The 18,640-nt window shown below is 42.3% G+C and overlaps 1 protein-coding gene across 17 annotated transcripts in view; it reads left to right on the plus strand.

Annotated features, from left to right (window-relative positions):
- Positions 1-18,640, plus strand: part of BCAS3 (BCAS3 microtubule associated cell migration factor) — a 357,411-nt gene that overhangs the window by 208,833 nt on the left and 129,938 nt on the right. Inside the window, exon 24 of one of the 17 annotated variants that reach the window (XM_080563574.1) lies at positions 5,394-12,130. The exons of the other annotated variants lie outside the window; for them this stretch is intronic. Coding sequence (XP_080419700.1) covers positions 5,394-5,455 — 62 coding nt within the window. The 3' untranslated portion in view covers positions 5,456-12,130. Of the gene's footprint in view, positions 1-5,393; positions 12,131-18,640 lie in introns of those variants that run through there. 17 annotated transcript variants of the gene reach the window in all.

Here is an 18,640-nt window from a genome sequence, read left to right on the forward strand (position 1 = left end):
TTAAGTTATATAATTTTTTTCAGTGCTGCTTTTTTGAAACTTTTAAAATGCTGAAATACTATGGTTAGCTTACTGTAAAAATGTTTTTCGTTCTGGGTGAGAACTAGGATAGTCTGTATGTGGAGCTTTCCTTTTTCCTAGACTATTATGTCTGCGAAAAATGTGAGCAAAAACTGCTGCATATTTCAAATTAACAAGAGCAATGTCACCTGAAGTATAGTTAGATGAAATTGTGGCATTTTGTGTGCAGCAAAACAATCTCTTAAGGAATGCTACGTTAGGGATGTCTGGCTGTTTTTATATAGTCCAAAATTACTTGATCAAAGAATTTCAAGAAATAAAATGCAGAACTAATCTTTATTGAAAATATATTTTTATTTTACTAGGTGCCTTACTACTGTATAACACTACTTATTTTCGGTTACATGTGCTTCTGCTGTAGGTCTCGCTACAATAAAGACATTTTTGGCCTTGCTTTGATGAAACTTCACAAGAGCCGTCTGTAGGGTCGAAATACAATTTCCCCTCTGCTTTAATTGTGCTCTGTCGTGTGTTTGGCGCAGTTAACCGAATCAAGGGAGCTGTGCTCGGGTGATCTGAGTGTATCTTATCAGCAGTGGACTCTGTGCCATGTTTTTAACTTAGGCCCATTTGAGAATTAAAATTTGCTGTGCAGTTTTATTCTCCCTGTCAGCCCATCTAGCCGGCCAAGAGCAGTTTGGGGGAAAGCGGTTGCACGTATACCCCCCCCCCACTTACGCGCCTCAAAAAAGGTCGTGTCCTTATCAGCGATGGTAATTGATAACAATGTGGTGGTTTCAGTCAAATCGGTGACCTTGGTACCACGGGGGGGCCCCCGCGCTGGTCGCTGCTTTCCTCACTTCTCCGGGCTTTGATGTGATCCGGCAGCTGATAGAGATGCACGCAGGTCAGGGAGAGGCAGCTGGCTGGCAGCGCCAGATTAAAATATTTCTGACCCACAAAAGTAACCAAATGCCCATATTTCTTCATTTAGCATAATTAATACCTTGTATTTCCACTGACTTTGATAAACTGACTTTTTTGCCCCTCTTTCTTCATTATTTTATTCCCCGTAGCTTTCAGCAGTGATTGCAGGAGCTCTGTAGTTAAAACGTTTTACAGACTCTGAAGAATAACATGTTTTGAAAAAGCTAAGATCAAAAGTCTCAATTAGGTCACAGCCTAGCAGGAAGCTTACAACCACATTAAAATGGGAAAGTTAGTTCAGTTTTGGTATACTATCGGCAGCAAGCACACGAAGCTAAGTGCAAAAAGAAACATTTGGGAGCCCTCGCCAAGGAAACCCTCTTGTTCCTAGGAATTTGTAACCAGGAAGATCTGTACAATTAGTAAAAGTGCTCCATAATGCATATCCTTCTTGAAAAGAACTTACCGCACCGAAATAGCATTTAGAGGAACTGACGAGACAGTTTTCTTTCTCTTTTTGTCATGAGTAGTTACTAAAATCCCCGTACAGAAGTAGGGGTGGAGGGAGCGCCTGTCTGCCCGCACTCACTCAGGGCAGCAGCGTAAAGGATCTCTGCCTAATGGGGTACCCACAGCATCCGCTCGGGACTCGAACGTCAGCTGACATCTTTATTTAAAAAGTAATAACTGCAAACAGCGGCAAAGCAGGCCATCTGGAGGGCTGCCGCTTGCTGTGGGCAATGGTGTTTGGAGCTGCTGCTCTTTATTTTGCGGATTTGTCGCGAGGCAGAGCGCAGCCCGCCCCCGGCCGCTGCGCCCAGCCGGGCTGTGTGCCGCTGCGTGCCGCCCCTGCCCAGAACCGCTGGGCAGAGATGAACAGCACTGATCTGTCCTGATGGATGGCGCTCGGTTAGCTTGCTCTCGTAAGGCAAGGGAGATATTTTATGCCATAACCAAATTTGATTCCTTTTTACTAATAAATTTAGAATTGCATTTAACAGCCAGATAAATGTAGAGCTTATTTTATTGCAGTTATGATTGTAGATATCTATATTACATGTACTTCTATTGAACTTTACATTAAGCACAGTAGATCTTCTCTGTCAACAAATAAATTAAACTTGGTCCAAGTAGTATTTTCGTATAGGGATCACGGATCTGGTTTTGCAATGTGTTTTTATTTTCCAGTGAGAGCAGTCATCAAAACACAATACGTATGAGGCTTACATATCTTGAAGTATTCCTTAAGCGAAGAGGTCCTGAACTGTTACCCTTGGCAGAGCCCTTGCATTGCTGTCAGGAAATCATCTTTGCCATAACTACTGCAGCAAAAAAAGAAAATTACGTGGGCAATTTGACTGGTATGCGCAGAATGGTACAGATATGTGCAGTACCATGGATGAAAGGCCAAAAACCTTAGGTTTAATCCTGAAGCTATTAGGGTCCAGCACTACCTTTTTCAAACATCAGTTGTATTTCGTACATACGAATTGAATTCATCGTGTAACTGAAGTATTAGCATTTAGAAAGACAATGGAAATTGAAAATTAGTACGGTGTTTGACCAGTTATTTGTATTCTGAATACATCGTCGCTTTTTGGACTAGCAGGCACTTGCTCACCTGACAATAATTCCTTAATTCAGGGGTTCTCAGCCCTTTTACACATCTCCAAGAAGCATTTTCCACCCCCTGGAGATCTCCCTTTAAGTCCCACCTGTATCTTTCTGTGCTAGGGCTGTACAGCCTGGGCTGAGACCCCTGGGAAATGCTGGTGCCACCAGTATGGCGCCGTGGGCCCCAGGAGGAAGCTGTGATGAGGCATCTTCTGCTCAGAGCGCTTGCTAGGCAGGACACTGTGCTATGATTAGGGTAACCCTGGGATTAAAGAGGGATATCGATCACCTGTGCTAGCTTTAGTGTAGGCTCAGCTTCTCTAAATACCAGATCTCATGGTGTTACACTTGTTTTGTGTGTTTTCTGTTTGAAGCAATAATTTTGTTGTACTAAAAATTTAATTATAAAAATATTTGCATTCAGGAAAGGTGGTGGTGTTAGATCCCAGGTGTTAAGCAGCCCTTTTACAGTAAGGGTGAGTTTGGGTTTCAGCAGTACCACAAAACAAAACCAGGAAAACAGACAGAAATACATAGGGTGATTCCTTACCTGTGCCTGTGCTTGCAGCATGCTCTTAACAGTAATAACACGTAGGATATTTGTACAGCAATCCACGCAGGCTGCTGCGAGGCTGAGTGCTCTGTGTACCCCTGCTTCCCCTCTTGTGACTGTGCTCTCGCACATGCTGGGTACAGCCATTCTCAACATGTGCATCAAATCCAGGAAGCATCCGAGCTACTGTGCGTGTGCGGATGAGCTACTGCACGCCGCGCGGGCTCTGTCAGCACGCCGCCCCTGGCCTGCAGCGCAGGAGGCAGCAGCAAGCAGCTTTTGCGCAACCTGCTTTCCAGCCCGAGGCGAGGAGCGCCTGGCCCAAAGGTTTGGGGAGCAGCAGCCGTGTCCCCACGCCGCTCGTCCCCAGGCTGCTGTCATCTCTGCTGGGGCAGGGCTGCCCGCGGGCTCCTGACCAAGGTACGGCGCTGCTGCCACCGACCCGGAGCGTTGGGCCCCAGCCCTGCTCCTTGAGGGCACGTCGGGCGTACTGTCCCGAGGGGCTGCGAGGGGCCCTCCGGCTGCACATCGAACACTTTCTTCTCCTGCAGTGACATAAATGCATGTGCTGCATTGAAAGAAGAAAATGAGCCTCAGATCTCGTGGACATTTTAATAAGCATCTAACTTTAAGTGTGAGTAGCTCTAAGTCTGTGAAGCTACTCTTGTGCTTAATAATAAACATCTGCGTAGGTTTCTGTACCATAAGATTTCAGACATGCCAGCGCCTGACGAGCTCACAGCTCAGAGCAGATGATTTAAAGCTCAGGTCAGTATTTAGGCAAAGTAACATACAGAGCACTTGGGGAAGCAAAAATAAAAACATACAAGGAAACCGTGTGTTTCAGGGATGGTTTTTAACAATTCTAATTCTGAGCAGCATGCGTGTCTGTAACTTGCATGTTACATAGAAAATATCAGTTCAGATATGGTGGATCCAGTATTTTAGTGTATTTAGTGCTAATTCTTTTTAAAAGAAGCCTTTATTCATGCATGTCTTCATTCAGTAATTTAATTGGGATGTAGGTCTTTGAGCTAGTGGCTGATTAGAAAACATGACCTGCTTGAGAGATCAAGAAGGTAAATTGATAAATGTTGTAGCAAAGGTTAGTAATGTGTGAGAGAGTAGAAGCTGTTCTGGGCTTTGAATCACTGATCAAGGTCAGCTGCAGTTCATTAAAATCTTTAGAGATTTAGACTCATTGTAAATATAGCTGCATACCATAGTTTATCTTGTAAATCCTATCTATTGGTTGTTTAGTAATATTGCATATTATTGCAACAGCTTTGTGGTATTAAATTTACACCAAGGTACAAAGCCAAAGTCCTGTAAAATACTTGAATTAAAAGAAGAGGCTGGAAGGAAGGTGCGGGGTGACGAAACTTGGGCTGGCCCACCTGGCAGCATGTCCCCAGCCCAGCACCTCCTGCCTGCCGCCGTCCTAACGCCAGAGCTCTGCCTCCTTGTCCTGGCTTCTGGTGGCTGGGGGTCTTGTAACCTGCACCAGGGTTTGTGCTGGTGATGTCCTTCACCTTAAAAGGTTTTCCTTCCCTGGCGTTTGTCCCTGATGCGTTTGCAGAGTGGTCGTGCACATGTCCTGGTGCACAGTTGAAATGAGAAGGCCCTGCTGCCTCCACTTCCTTATCTGCGCCAGGTTTTGTTCCCCTCATCGGGCTGCTTTGTACCCCTGTAACTTCCAAGCTTTCAACTTGAACGCAGGTGATGAGCGTGTAGGTTTGAGGGGATGTCTCAGCACTGCACTGAGCAGCAGGACAGAACATCTCTGCTTGCTGTGCTACTGCTAGGGCTGTGCCTGCCCTCCTCGTGGCCGCGTCAGGTGGCTAGCCCCTCACCTGCCCGCAACTGGAAGCCTTCGGGCTTTTACCTCGTCTTCGCTAAGGGGCAGGCACTCAGATTTCTGCATTCCTGACCTTGCACTTTCTGCTAATATATCTTCCTTTGTTGGGTGTAGTCCGCGGGAACTTCCCCCTCTCTTGTACAGCCCGCCCTCTTTATTGTCCACTTCTGTTCCTTTTCTTTCCTGAAAGACTGAATGTGATGTATGAAGGGTGCCTAAAAGGCCGTGTTCCCAAAAATGCTGTTCAGCCAGCACAGTTAGGTCCTTGCCAGCTCATCCCGATTCTGCTGGTGTCTGTTTTGATGCTGTCACCTGTTTGGTGTCGCTCCCCCATCTGCATACATTGCCCGTGCCGTGTCCTGGTTCCCTCCCTGCTATGCTCCTTTATCTGCTAAAGAACACATCCCTGCTTTCTGTTAGGTATTTCGGCTGGCCCTGCCACTTCCAAGTGGTGCTGTGGTGTGGGCAGTGCCCTGGCCTGATGAACTTCTGGCCATCTGTGGTCCTTCCCGTTTCTGGACCGCAGCTACACGCACCTCGTCGGAGCCTCTCTCTCTGAACCATCCGCCCCAGAACAGCGTCGGAGGCAGTCTCCTTGCTTGTTGCTGCAGCATTTGGACTTAAATAGCATTTGGACTGTGTGCTTAAGTAGCTGTGTTGTTGAGTTAAATGTATATGCAGGTGCTCTGGTAAGAGCACAGCAATGCTCTTTAAAACCTGACCAAATGTCTTTCCTTTAGATTATTCCTTTTTCAAATCTCTTGCCATGAGGTTAAACGATGTTAAATCTACTAAAAAAAAGTGCCTAACAAATACTTTTCAAGTACTTTTCTTGAAGCATAACTGTGAATCACTTTGAGCTTAATGGTTTTAAAAAATCTAGAACAAAAGAGTTTTTTTTCCTACAACAGCTGTGCAGTTTTATTAAAAATTTAAAGAAATCTTATGTGTCTAATCCTTTGAGCGGATGTGTAATTACTTGGCTTGGGCTCTTACACATGGATAACCTAGCTGTACTGTGAGACAAGATTCTTATGTTTAATTTAAAGAATCATGGGTGTGCTTTGGAGATTATCAACACCAAGCCTCGTAAAGAAACACAAAACCAGAACAACTCTTATACATTATCATTTGTTATACAGATGTTACAAACCATCTGACTAGCAGATAGTGTAGTTTGCAATCATATTAGCAAGTGATGGCTCGGTATATAGACTGAAAAAGTGAAAATCTGTATTTCTGAAGAAATTTTCACTTCCCAAATTTTCTGTTTTTTTCTCTGTATTGAAGTTTTTGCATTTAATGTGCATTCCCTTTAGGTGAATGGTGAACCTGTTGCTTATATGATCTATTATTCAAACTGCATGTCGAATTTTACCTGCAGCAAACACTTTTTTCACCTGCATTGTGACCGTTTGATAGGAAGCCCGAATCAGCAATGTTCTGGAGCTTGCACGAGCAGCTAGCTAAAGTATGCTATGAAGGCAGAGGAAATTTTAAAATTGCATTAAAGAGTATTTTGTATCTCATAACGTTACTGCTACAGGTTTGATACTCCTGTATGCTAAAGGTCCAAGAATGCAATCATACAAAAACAATTAAAGATCAGCTCATTTTGCTTTAGGTAATTTTATCAGGATATGTATGTGAAATACTTGTATCAGAATATGTATGACTTGTTAGTTCTTCACGATTTTAAATAACCCGCATCTGAAGTGAATTATAATCTCTTTCAATCAAGTTTGAGATATCAGTCAAAATCACCCCTAATACGAGCAGGTACAACTCCATTGAAGTCAAGTCTGCTTACAATCAAGCTGATTTTAGCCAAAGGACATTTTTTCTTATTTCCTTCCCCCCACCCTCCTCACCCCGAGTAATGTTCTTCATATTAGTTGCATTTTTTATATTACATTTGGTTCTAGCCGCTTTGGTAGGACAAACACATATCATACAATTTTCTTCCACAGAAATCATGTGTGCACATTATTTTCAAAACCTGTATTACAAAGTCTTTTATCCTTTTATTAGTTTAGTACTTAAGCCCTAGACATAAGAAAGAAGCCTATCAGTGAAAATCAATTGAAATGCAGTTAGATACAGATCTGATGTACTGTGCAAGGAGGCTTAGACACAGCCCAATAAAATCAATTAAGGCCTTTCAAGCCCCATACAGTTTTACCCATCCAATCACTTTTCACACATTCTCTCCATTAGTTTTGCAATAGTTTTTTTTTATATGAATTATGATGAATGAGACCCTTGTTATGAATATATAGATGGGTCATTACCCTATGAAAACCAGACTGTACTGGTGCTTAGTGATTAAGGCTTTCTGCTGCTACTGTCAATAAAGTTCAAATTCATCCGCCTCAATCTATGATAGGGAAGCTGCAGTCGTTGTTGCCTAATTCACTTAACAATGTTATAATTGTGATTTGTTTTTGTTCATCACAATAATTTACATAAACCCTTTTGTATTTGTTAATAATTTGGATTAGTCATCAAGCTTAAGGAATGCAATAGATCAAATAAACAAAAGGGAAATAATAATAATAATAAAAAAGGCACCGGGTCTAGCCAGACAGATGTGAGGAGCAGATTAAACGCTAGTTGCATACAGTGCCAAAGAAATGAAATATTTAGGATTTAGAAGTTAAATATGTACAAAGTACAGGTTAGTTTGTGGGACGGAGGTGTAGCACCTTACTCTCAAAACTCTTTTCCTGTATGGGAACAGACCGCTCGGTTGTATTTGAGTTTAAACCTTAAACATTATCCAAGGCAGGGACAATTGGGCCGGCAGCTCAGCTATATGAATGTTTATGCAAATGAAGATGCAGTAAAACAAGGCTCCTTGAAAAATCTGCCCTAGTAAATTAGCGGAAAATGCACCGCCATAAACAGCTGTTGCATTTTAATCAAGCATCTGTAGAGTATATTTTGCTTTGTGTTACAAACAAAACAAAACAAAAAACACCCAGATTGCAGCAACCTCATTTTATATTCAGAAATTAACCCATTCTGCACTGCTGAAAACAAGGAATTCCCAGGTCAGAGTTTTAATCCACCAAGGGCATAGAAGTGTGTTTCAGTCATTGACTTTCCGATTCCATCATTCAATTTAAAAAGCAGTGGTTTTGAATGGAAGAATAATTAGCAAATTTTACTTCCCTGTAATTCTTGGGAGGTTTGTTGCTTGTGCGGTCTCCTGGTTTGAGGTACATTTTATAATGAAATTGATCCAAATAGGTTTAAAGAGCGCTTCTTCTGTATTCCTAGCTCAGCACAAATTAGAATTAATCTTGCAAAATAGTTCAGCTGTCAGCTCTTGTTAGAAAATGTCCTTTATATTTGTGTGATACGCAATCATACGTCTTGGTTTTCAAAGAGTTAATAAACACCCCGAGCTGTGCTGATCTTGTAGCTTTAGCGAGCCTTAATCTGTAAGCTTGATTACCTCCTAACCCTCAGTCGCCTGCCTCCCTCCTAACACAGCGGGAGTTTTACGGCAGCATTAGTGGCATTTTGCCCAGCTCTGGCTTTAGGGAAATCATTCAGTGAGAAAGAAAAGCAGAAGGACTGGATCTGTCTACTGCTGCGAGGTCATTAACACGGCGGCATGGCGAGGCAGCGCTGGAGCAGCTCGGAGGTGGCGGTGCCCACTGCCACCGCGCAGGTTGCGTGCCTCGCCTGGTGCCGACGCTTCGGCCTGCCGCGGCGGACACAGCGCCGGCTTCCCCTGGAACGATTTACAGTGCCTGCTCTACAGGAGCACAGGCTTTTTTTTAATGCTATGTACAGTATATAGGCATCCGTGTGTGTTTCCTGGTCCTTTTAAGAGCAATATTGCTATAGATTTATGTGCACCGGGCTCTTTGTGCACACAGAGGCAGACAGGAATATTTAGTAGAGTTTGCTCTCGCTCCAGGAAAAACTCACAAATGGGAATAATTCTTACCCTTTATATAAGCTGGACGCTCCTTACTCATAATGCTGCACAAAACGAATAGCCAGCTACCCCCCTACCTTATCCGTGAGGAGCGATCTCGTGCACCGCAGGAGTTGTCGCACTCCCAGTTGGTGGTGAAGCTCGCTTTGGTCTAGGCCTCTGCTGACGTTCAGCACGAGTGGGCAGAGTCCCTGGCTTGGATAATATTTAAGGTTTAAATTCAAACTCAAATGCAACCGAGCAGTCCCTTCCCATAAAGGTAAAGAGTTGTAAGGTGTTACACCTCTGTCCCACAAACGAAGGGACATGCGTGTGTCTTTTATTCCCCTCTCGTATCTGAAAAGCCGAAGCAAAGCGGCAGTGCGCATCCTCCATTCGCTATTTTCTGCGTTTCTCTGGGGGCCGTTAGAACTGGCTTCTGCCTCTCCAGTGTCCACCAGTTCAGCTGGAGGACTTCTGGCATCAAAGGGACTTAAAAGTGGAAAGCAAATTACACGAACTCCAGCTTGCATCCTTGCAGTGGAGCTGAAGCCATTGGGTTGGTGATCTGTTGACAGGTAGGGCTGGTAGCAGGCCGGAGCTGTCAGGGGCCTTCAGCGAGCGTGAAGGGGGCACTCTCTTGGCTGCCTTGGTTGTCAGGAAAAGCACATTTGGTTCTCCTCATTCATCTGCAGTTCGGCCACGTCACTGGTATGTGATGGGCTCTGGCCTGCCCCGCCATGCCTTGTTCTTTAGTGGAAGTTCGGTTCCCAGCCCCTCCGGTGCTCCCTGGTACTGTTTGGTTCGGGGACTTCACCTCATCGCCCTCACCTCACCTGTGCCAGAGCATCTCGCCCGTGAGCTTTAGCCTGGTTGTTGCCATGTTTATTTAATAAAAGTTAGCCTTTGCTGCTGTTTTGAAACAGTAGGCATGTGTTTATCCTCATTTCAGCATGCTGTCAGCAAGTATTTCCTTAAAAATGATCTTTACTGTAATGTTCCCCCTATTATCTACTGTAGCACCTCTCCCATTAAGCAGTGAGGTTAAGTGGCAGTGTCCAAAAGGTGCTGGGGGTTTGATCCTGCGAATGATAGGCGGTCCGTTATATTAATATATTTTTCTCCTCAAAATGTCGTCTTTGTCTAATAATACTCTACAGAAAGTGTTGACGTTAGCCAGCACTCCCTGCCGCTGAACCCACCCTGCCTTGTGCAGCTCGTTTGGATGAGACTAATCAGATCTGCGTTGTTATTCTTGAACTTGAAAGAATTTTTCTTCTCTTGCCTTACAGTGCAAGAGTAAAATGCCCATGTGTGGGGAGAGGATGAGGATGGAGAACTCCTCTGGTTGACGCAGAAACAAATACCCTCGTTATCTTCCTAACTTCCTAGGTGTGTACAAGGTGGATGACACCACCTCCTCTAGATCCTAGGAAAATAATAGAGCGTGTTTAAATGAAGCACTGAAGCTGAAGACTCTTGCTTTCTGTTCCACTTTTAACCTCTTTGATGCCTTTAAGTACATATCCTGATATTCCTGGGTATTCCAGGTCAGTGTGGAGACTGTAACTGAAACGTGAAGGTTATTCTACAGTTCATAGCAGAAATTACATTTATTGATTACTACGGATATGTGCAGGTGCACGCTAACCTGTCGCGGAGCACACCCTGTACATCACAGCTTGACTTTATGCAAATACATTTTGGGACTGCAATTGAAGAGGGTTGTTTTAATTTTTAACTTCCAGCTATGCTGACGCTGAGCTAGGACTAAATACAGAATTTTGCATATAAATTGCATTTGAGTTTAAAACCTTTTGTTTTTGATACCAGCCCGTAGTTTTGCACTACTCTAAAATACTTGCCAGCATTTAATATCCTCTTTCTTTTCTGTGACCATGCCATGACCTTTCAAAATAAAAGTTGCAGATCGGAAGTAACTGGCTGAGAATTAGTGGTTGGTATATTCCAGTTTACATAGAAATGTCCTCAGTTAAAATATGGTTCATTCATCGGTCAAACCGTCCTTACTTCCTTTAATTGAATTAAGATGGGCAAATGAGAGATGTGTGCAAGACAGAAAAAAATTCTTTTGCAAATCACTGTTATCCTTTCGATAGTGTAAAACGAATCAATTAGAAGCATGTCAAAGCATCTTTTACACATGTACAACTTCGAAGCAGAGAATATTTCATAAAAGTGGAAATTTAAATTGGAAATAGGAGAATGTAAATTAGATTTTACAATTACACATAATTTAATTTTTCTTTTTGAGAAGGATAGATGACTATTATTTGATCATATTTTATAGGCTGTTACATCTACTATAATCATTCTTATAACTTGTTCATTTTACAAACATGCTCATGTCTCATTGAATTGTAGCAGCAGCAAACAGAAAATACAGATTTTATCAGGTCACCATAAAAATGAGAGATTCGCTGTGTTGAGAGAAGCAGCTAAGCACCAGGCCCAGAATACAGATGACAAAATAGGACTTTGAGAAGTATGTTCTGAACAGTATCTTTTGATACTGTGTTCTTCTACATTTCCTGACCAGGAGGTTGTTGGGAATCCACTCTTTTCAGTGTTGTATTTTTAGTTTTTCAGGCTGTTCTTGGAATTGGCCTCTGCAACAGAGTTCCACGCTATCTCTTAACAAGTTGTTTGGGATGATTAGATGAAAAGACTAGACTGTTTCAACTCAGAAATGCTTAAAAGCTATCAGAAACCTTGCTTGTTTGTTTCCCCTTTGTTTTTTTTTTTCCTTTCTGCTTTCATTTGGGCTGTTGAGAGAGAAGGACCATCCCAGCTGGCACCACAGCGGGCCCGTCGCAGAGGAGGACGAGGCTTTGGGGTGGGAGATGGGCACTGGCCACACTTTGGGTGCAGCCACACTCCCTGACATGGGCGATCGCCCCACTGTCGTGATGCCCTCCGAGGTTCTGCCTCGAATTTATCAAGTGAACAGTTACACTCTATGTAATATTGCAACGGGAAGTAGTTCACGAACTAATGCAAATATATATGCAGTAAAAGACACACATTCCAAGCACAGAAGCCTCTGTTACAAGAGTTTGGATTTATTTAAAATAAGATTGTATATTTTGAAAACTTTGACTATCACTTTATAATTCCAATCTGGATTAAAATTGAGTTTAGAATAGGAAACATAGAAACAAATTATTTAATTAAAAACAAGACATGGAACTTGGTTTAAAAAAAATGAAGCACATGGGAGTTAGCCTGTCCTTAAATCTCATCCAGCATTTTTATACTTCTTTTTAAAAAGTTAATCCATTAGAAAGTTTGCTTTTTTTAGGTTCTTGTGAGCTGCAGGGAGAACAGTAGTATTCACAGTACCCCGTGAAACCTGTGTTTTCATCATGAGCCATGTGCTTGTCTTTTTTTAAGGGCTTCAGAAAGCGTACCGTTTTGCTTGATACATGCTGTAGTATACTTTCACGCTTTTTTCACAGCTGAAGGAGTCGGTTGGAAGGTGGAAATTGCAGCTGCCGTGTAACGCTTAATGCCAAACCTTATCCATAGGCTCTTGTATTTTTGGCCGGCTTCTTTATTGGAAGCTTTTTGTTTGTCCCGTAACAAGACATGTAGGGGAAAAGAAGAAAAACAGCAAAAAGGACATGACCATTGCAAGAAGCTCTAAACACATTAACAACAGATTTGGAGTTATTTATTGATGTTTTTGCCCACTGGCAGTGTAAAATGTGTGTCAGTTGTCATCACCAGTAACAATTTCAGCACATTGTGTTCCTTTTTTATTTACACCAGTGGCAACACGCTTATAAACACCATCACTGGGGGTAGGTCAGGAGGTCAGTGCTCGAGGTTAGGAATGGGAAGGGTCATCAGCTATTAACCTAAGTTTAGCAGCAAATAGTGCAGCCCCGTTCGCGCTGGGGCCTCGGCGCCTCCTGAACTTCATAAAACTCTAAATCTCAGGGAACTCGGCCCTAAGATATTTTCTAGGGTTTGAGTTTGGGGTTTTTTCTGCAGGGGAGGGGTAATTAGGTCTGTTAGATTTTGTGTCTGTTTGTTCTTAGGGGCTTCCTGATCTTTGCACCGCTTTTAAAGTTCTCATTCAGGGCTGAATTCCCTCCTGCTTGGAAGCGGTGGGAGTTTTCCATTGGCTTCAGTTGGAGCTGGGTCAGGCTGAGCCGACACGTCACGAAATAAAAAAGATTGGCGGCAGCAGTGACTGAAACCTGAACTCCAAGCGGTGAGTTAGGGGAGGCTTTTGATAAAAATGTGAAGTTTTTCTTTCACGCAGAAAAGCTTTTCCACTTTTGTCAGGTTTTTCAGGAACGTACAAATCCAGGCTATCGCCAAGAAGCTGAAACCATGATGTGCAGAAGTGGCGAGTAATTTGGGTGCTCAGCGTGGCGTGCTGGAGGGATCTGCCTTTGAGAAAGTGCAGCTCTCTAAAAACAGTCCCCCCAAGGTGTTTCAAAGCGAGCACTGAGAAAGGAAACACGCAAGTGTTGCTATTGCTCAAAATATTGTGGCCAGTGGGTTTGCAGAGGATGGCTTGTTGGTCTGTTGTTTATTCAGAGCATACACGTTGCAACTGTGAGGGTTCAAGGGAAAAGAATATTCCCTCAGGATCTTTCACCTTCTTGCTTTTTATAGGAGCATTTGCTTTTAATGCTCTGAAGTCGAAGTAATTTTTTATTATATACTTTCTATACTGCATTTTCTGGAATCTTTTAGAGGTTTCAAATTCATAACCAAAAAGCAGTGCAGGGCTTCACCTATCTAGTTCAGCGTGTTATCCCACAGTAACAACATCCTTCAGCGCTGTTAGGAGACAAAACTGTTCCCATTAAGGTTCCCTGTATTTACAAGTTACACTGTGTTTGGAGTCGTGTACAGTCCTGAACATCTCTCCACCGCCGTGCATTCTGAAAGTTAATGTACCTGGGTGAAATTCCCTCTGTTCCCATCCTTCTCGTGCATTTGACGCAGTGGTGTTTCCCTGAGAGCTCTTGTTGTCTCGTCTGCCAGGCAATCTCCGCTGCAGCATCAAAATACTCTGTTTAGAACTCTTTAAAGAAAGCTGGAAATTCAGTTGCAGTTAAACACGTTAGCTTAGTGTTTCCAAAGATACCTAGTGGATTTGAATACACAGATCTAATGAATTTTAATGGGAATGAGCTTTGAATTATGTAAAATATAGTAAGATGTTCATCCTGAACCAAACTAAAATAATCTTTTAAAGTAACATTTTAATACAGAATTTATCTAACATAGATAATTTATACAAGTTTCTTTTAACCCTAAGTCTCTTCTGGTAAGCAGTACTTATGCCAAAAAGCTTTTCTGCTCTTCTTTTTCATACAGAATCATGGATTTTCCAAGTTACAGTCAAGAAAATTGTCCAAAGCTGCCTTAAATTCCCACAGTCCTGTTGTTTTGGTGTTCTGAATTAGATTTGTAAATAAAATGTGCAGTCTGCCTCTCTAATGGATCTTCTGCTCTTCCACAAAAACTCTCCTAGTACGATAGTCTTAAAAAAAAAATTAATTCATGGGCTGATAATTGCTAGATAGCACTTAGCGGAAGCACAAAGCCACATTACTTATAGATATATTTGCATAATACATGAAAGTAGAAAAATATTTTTTCCCTTTTCATTCTGAGGGGAGTGCTCAAAGCCAGGCTTTTCACCCCAAAGTGCAAGAGCTGCATGAGTCAGGAAGCAGCTCTGTGAGGCTCAGTGCTGAGAGCAGGGGCGAGCAGCCGGAGCTGCAGCGCTCGCTTGGAATTGCTCATTCACTGCTCACACGATTTCATGAAAATGTTTTCTAAGGCTAGCATCAGCATTTTCAGTCTACAGAACTGATTGAGGGAATTACAAAATCGTTGCGTTCGGTTGTGTAACAGGACTAGATTCCTGGATTGTTGCAATATGTGCACACCCATGGTGTTACTATTAATTTTCTGAATCAAATCCTGTGCGAGGAGCCAGATGGCTTGGGAGCATCTTGTCATCCCAACCATTGCAAACACATCTAGCCATAAAAAAAAGAAGATTGAACTGTGATTTCACAGATTTTTCATTAGTTAATCTGGGATAGAGAGGCTTCAAAGATCCCATCAGTTAATTCTCTCAGCACTTGTGGACATTTCTGGCACATCGTGCTAAAGCTGCTCTGAAATCCAAGCTGAGATTCACGGCCTTAAAGAAGCTGATCTGTGTGTGCTGATATTAAATAATAATAATAATAATACAAATACGTGAATAAATAAAACTCCCTTTGCACGGAATTGGACTGGAACTGATGTTTTAAAAAACACTTTGAATACCTTCAGTGGTATCCAAAGTAACAGTGGATCTGTCATGATCTGTAACCTGAATGCTTCTAGAAAGTGCTTACTAAAGGCACATTTTTCTAAATATGAAGTTATAAAAAAGAAGGATTTTTTTTTCTTTTGGCTAGCTATAATGCCACTTTCACCTTTGAAAACAGACCTACTAAATAATAATCAGTTGCAATCTGTGAATTTGCCTCCTCTTATCAATTATTAAGTATCATAAACCTTCTGTTTGGATAATCTTGGCACCACTTTAAGCGTTAACAGTAAATTTATTTTTAATTAAATCTGTGCATTGAGAATAAAATGAGGCTCTTCTGCATACTAAACAGAACACATATGCCACCTCTACTTATTATCAAAAAATCTGATAATGCTTATGAAAGTTGTAAAGGCTACAGTTCATTGTCTGTGTCCCATTTAACTTCAGCAGTATTAGTTAATGAGGGAGCACCCGAAGTGAGGAATTGCCATTTCTTTAGGAGCATTTGTTAAGAGCATTCCCCTTTTACAGGGTACTTTTTAAATGTAGTTCAAAACATTTGTTTCAGCGTAGCTACAGGTGACCAGGAAATAAGGGTGTATTTAGTGTGCTGGATATGTTTCCAGAGCAGTGCTTTGGGATACAGAGAAAGCAGTTTGCCTTGTCAGATGTGGTGATCTGAACGTTTAAAATTATTGTCGTAGGTATTGTCATTATTTTATTCTAGCTGATGGTTTAGTTACAATTTTTATCAGCGGCTTTAGTGAAGTCTCATCAGCTCGTCATTCCGCAGGAGGAAAAACAGGTAGAGGAAAATAGTGCAGGAATGTTTTGACAGTTCAGTTCAGGAAACTTTCTGGTACCTAATGTGAGATGTGGCCCAGTGAAAATGCCTTTACGCGTGTGTTTCTGTTAACCTCTTGGCTAATAGGAATGGTCTCTGCAGTCACCGACTGCTTCTGGACGGGACAGGAAACCTCCCGACGGTGCTGTGAATCTCATCATTTATTTTTTCTAAGCGGTACTTCCAGCTCTGGGCTCTGTGACATTAGCCCAAAGGGAAACACCGGTCCCACAGCTCGCACTGGGCAGCCATTGTCTTATCTGTCACAGCAAGAACGCGTGAAGCTGTTTGCATAGCGTGCTAACTCTGTCAGGGTCAGTTCCAGTCTGTGGCTGCTAAAAATGAAAAACATGCCCCAACCGGGACAAGAGCAGGGTCAACAGCTGGCAAAGGATATGGCAATCATTTATATAAATATGCTTTCTCAAGCCCGCAAAAACAAAAAACCCAAACCCAACAGCTGGGAAGGGTTGGAAGTAGCCCCAAGGCTGGTTAGTTCCCTTCCAGATGGGGAGGTTAGGCTGGGGCTAGCCAGGCTGCTCCACATAGACTTCCGATTCGCATTAGAAATAAAAAGAGTGGAGGAAAGGAAAAAGGAAGAAAAGCTACAAGCATGACTGCTCTGTTTTTCACCTAACTTAATCAAATAAGTGAAGAGTTTCCGAGACGGAAGGCTTGCATTTATTGGTATTCACGCTCGGTTTTCTGTGTTTATCACGGTGTCTGATACACTCCGTAGCTGTTTAAAAGTGAAGCACATATATTATAGAGAATAGTTGATATGTAATAACATGGTCATTTGTAGACAGATTGAAGAATCATGCTCCGTTCGTGTCTTCCAAATACACTGAATAAATTCACGTCCACAGGAAGAAAAGACAAAGAATTAGGTTGGCTTTGCTCAGAGCTCTAACCGGCAGATACGGGGCATTTCTAGAATTTGCTTTTACCTGTACCTGTCCTCCTAGCACATTCTCATCTGTCAAGTCAAAGACGGATCCTAGGCAGAGGCCTGTTTCCAAAGTTGGCCCTGAAGGTAGAAGTTCCCCAGAAATTCAGAGGCTGCCTTCATCAGACTGCGTCATAGTTGCTTCTTTGTCACATAAGATGGAAATTTTCAGTTAATTACAGTCTTCTTCCTAATAGTGATTAGTTCTTAGTTTTAGTTTTTGTAAGTTTTTCTAATATTGGTAGTATGAAACATAATACTTTGCAACAGGTTGAAAATCCACATTTTCATTTTAGTTTGACAAAAACTACACCTTTTATGTACAGTTTCTGTGGTTTATACTTTCCTTTACGGTTTTCTTATGCAGTTTACAAGGCTTTTTCTTTTCTGCATTGATTGCCACATTTGTTTCCTATTGGACTCCTTTTCAGTTATTAAAAAAAAAAAAACAAAAAAGGCAACACCAAACCTGCAGCAGCCAAGCTGAGTGAGTGTAGGTGTGGTAGGAGCACTCCACCAGTCCTGCACTGGGGAACACTAAATCTTGTCTTTGAGCTGAAGCAACGAGGGAAGCAGGAACTTGGGCAGCCATGCACATTCTTTCCTTAATGTCACTGCCATCCACGTGGTGATGTCAGGGAAGCCCTTTCATAGTTGCTGGTAGTGTTTTGTGCTCCTTAATTTTACACCATGGCTCCTGCGTTTCATGCCACCATGATCTTGGATGATCATGAAGTCATTACCCGAGTATCCACATTGAAAACTGGGACTTAGCTACTTCTTCAGTGGGGAGAGGATTTCTGTCCTTTCTGCTGCATGTGCAGATGTGTATGCCTAAAGCTCTGTCTTCTGTGTACAGCTCATTGTACTTGTGCCCACACCTGCCCGTGTTTGGAAAACAAAATTGTATTGTGTGTATTGTGGTCATAGAAATTCATCCTTGGGTTCTGTAAGCAATTGTTCACAGAGAGGCTAAAGGAGTTCCTGGAAAACACTGCAGTTCTTCTAAATGTGAAATCACAGCCATGTTGTAAGGGAGAGAATATTTTTCAACTCCAGAACATTCATTGAAGCTACTTGCAGCTAGAAAAAAAGACATGTTCCTGTTAGCCCTGTGAGTATATTCATGTATGTGATATTAATCTTCTGTGTTTGATCTTATCTCTTTTCCTCTTGGAAAAGACCAGTAAAACAAGGTAATTTAAAACTACCTGAACACATCCTTCCACCTTACTGTTAGGCCCTGAAGTCATACCCTCTTGACCTCAGAGGTTACGGGTCTAGTGCTTTTTATCCTCCCTGATTTCTCAGTATCTGCCCACTTCCTCCCCAACATTAGAGCCTTGTTATATAAGGAAATTGGAAACACCGACCGGCCCGGCCAGGGCCAGCAATCTCTGCCAGATAAGGCCCGACCCCGGCTTTGGTGCGAGACAAGTGCTGATTTTAAATAGAAATGGACACGAGGGATATTTAAGAAAGCTGAAGTTGCTTCACCGTGGCCACTTCAAAATATATTTACCAAAGAAATGAGTCTTAGATCCTTTGGCAGCATTTTTACTTAGAAATAGTCAAATGACTGTAATGAAAAATCTACTTTGAGACTTTTGCAGCTTAAGAGAAT

Source organism: Anser brachyrhynchus (assembly GCF_964034855.1).
Source record: "Anser brachyrhynchus genome assembly, chromosome: 20".
In the NCBI taxonomy this organism is placed as follows: Eukaryota; Metazoa; Chordata; class Aves; order Anseriformes; family Anatidae; genus Anser; species Anser brachyrhynchus.